Raw genomic sequence first — 2,407 nt, forward strand, 5'->3', positions numbered from 1 at the left:
ATCCAATCTCACGGAGTCGCTACACCGCTAAGCACCTCAACCGGTGTCACGCAGACGAAATACCGCTAAGCATTTTCGCCCGACGTGCTAACGTTTCTGCCAGCTCGCCGCCTACCTGTCACAGTGTCATCATATCTTTCACCTTTTATTTGTTTCAGTCATTCGACTGCGGCCATGCTGGGGTACCATCTCGAAAAAGTTTTAGTCAAATGTATTGACCCCAGTACTTATTTTTCAAGAGCTTGGTACTTATCCTATCGGTTTCTTTGGCCGAACGGCTAAGTTACGGATAATAATGCCCTGCTTAACTTACGAAAAGAGAAAAATATTTCTTGTATTCATACGGGAAAATATATGTTCTCTAAATTTAAGTAATCGATAAATACATAATCAAATCATAGAATAGCAAACCTATATAATATAATATAATATAATATAATATAATATAATATAATATAATATATAACATTAATAACTTTTTGACATCAAGATATACCTCTCACTGAAGAATTTATTTAAAACCTTTGAAGCTTTACTTCCGCTAATATAATTCTATTCTTCCAAAATATTTACTTAACTGTGAAGAGATGTTGGCGTAGGCTCCTACCCCGGCATCCGAAACTCGGAGTTTTCTTCATGGCTATCGAATAAGTGTCACATATTTTTACAGATAAATTCCTCTATTTACATAATATCGAAGTCTCTTTATTTCTTTTGTTGTCCTATGTATGTATGTATATATATATATATATATATCCTTCATTCTTTCCCCTTTTCTTTCTCTCACCCTGTCACTTCTATTCCAGCCTTTGTACTTACTCCCTTTCTCTTTCTCCCTATTGTATTCCTAGCCTTTCTCCTTCTCCTTCATCCACCCCCCTTCTTTTCTTTGTCGCCCCCTCTCCCCTTTACTGTCTCTCTCCTCTGCCTGTTGCTGTCACTTGACCCGCGGACACTTCCTCTTTTCCTTCCTTTCCTGGACTGTCCCCTTAGCTGACCAGTTGGAAATTCTGTCCGTTCTCCTTCTTTCCGAACATTTTCTAAGAGTTACCCGCTATTCTCATCTCCTTGGCCCGCCAAGGCCGTATTTTGTTCGTCTGTTCGTCTACGTCCACCGTCCTAAACCACACTCTGTGTCTTTTCCTTGTTTTGTTTTCTTTCGTTTCGTTTGCCTCTTGTCCTTAATTCTACGCAAGAAAACCATTTTTGCGTGCACCGCCAGGTGGAAAGCACTCAGTCTTATCGTTAAAGGTGCGCAACTGAACAGCACCATTGGACTAATCACGATCGGAACCCGCTTGGTGAGAGGTCTGCTCCCTCGGGAACTGAGCTACGATTAAACAACAGCAACAACAACACCAACAACGATAATTACAGCAGCTGCGTTTTGCGTGGGACAGTACATGAGCTGCTATGTTGCTCACCCTTATGCTAGAAGCAACAGCTCTAACTCCCTCAAATTTTTAGTACTGTCTTGAAACAGAAAGGAAAGGAATGTAGTTCTCGATATTCTACGTCCAAGTAAATAAAAGACGAGATGGTCATGGCTGGAAAATTTTCACTGATAGCTGTCTGCCGATTCAGTTGTGACAACAAAGAGAGGAATCTCCATGTGGTCACTTGACCCGCAAAAAATACCAGCCAACTGCTTCAAAGTACATGCAAATGTTTTCAAAGGGTGAAGGACATGCTATGTTAACCCTTTAGTTGGTAGTTGGATTTTTTTTAAGTGTGGTGGTCGTGGTTAGAAATTGCTTTTGATCCTGGGGTGTGGATCGACAGATCAGAGCTGACTTGGAACTAAACAACAACAACAACAACAACAACAAATGAGGATATCTCTGAGTTTTATTCAACGTGCTAGAAATAGCAACTAAATCTCCTTCAGATAACACACCCTTCTGTAATAACAAACGAAGAACACAAAGGTCAATGTTCTGTCTACTGCTTGCACACACGCGCGCGCGCACACACGCACAAACACAAGCACACAAACACACACACACACACGCGCGCGCAAAATGAAGGTGTGATAATCGCGGCTGGAAATCCTTTTGGTATAAATAATTACTAAGACTATCTATCTACTCGATCAGGACTGACCCGGGGCTAAAACAAAACAAGGAAAACATAAGAGTTTTTCAAACTTACTTTTACTAGCAGCCATCTTTTCTTTCGTTTCAGTTTGTAGTTTTCGTGTATTTTCTTTTAGCCTTCTCTGATGCTGTCTTGCAACGCCAACTGCCAAAGTGTTACAGTGAGAGCGTCTGCTTGCAAAACGCGATGTCGTCGTTCTTTCTTTGGTTGCGGCGGCGGCGGCGGAGGGTGGTGGTGGTGGTGGTGATGATGATGATTATACGTTGACAGCTGCAGCTGTGGTGCTGGCGGTGGTGCTGGTGGTGGTGCT

General features: G+C 41.8%; 1 protein-coding gene across 1 annotated transcript in view; it reads right to left on the reverse strand.

Annotated features, from left to right (window-relative positions):
• The window catches only part of LOC106880067 (betaine--homocysteine S-methyltransferase 1), a 7,944-nt gene extending 5,777 nt beyond the window's left edge, over positions 1-2,167 (reverse strand). Inside the window, exon 1 of the mRNA XM_052975296.1 lies at positions 2,152-2,167. Within this exon, the coding sequence (XP_052831256.1) occupies positions 2,152-2,167 (16 nt within the window). The remainder of the gene's footprint in view (positions 1-2,151) is intronic.
• Positions 2,168-2,407: the final 240 nt, after the last annotated feature.

This window comes from Octopus bimaculoides, chromosome 21 (assembly GCF_001194135.2).
Source record: "Octopus bimaculoides isolate UCB-OBI-ISO-001 chromosome 21, ASM119413v2, whole genome shotgun sequence".
Lineage (NCBI taxonomy): Eukaryota > Metazoa > Mollusca > Cephalopoda > Octopoda > Octopodidae > Octopus > Octopus bimaculoides.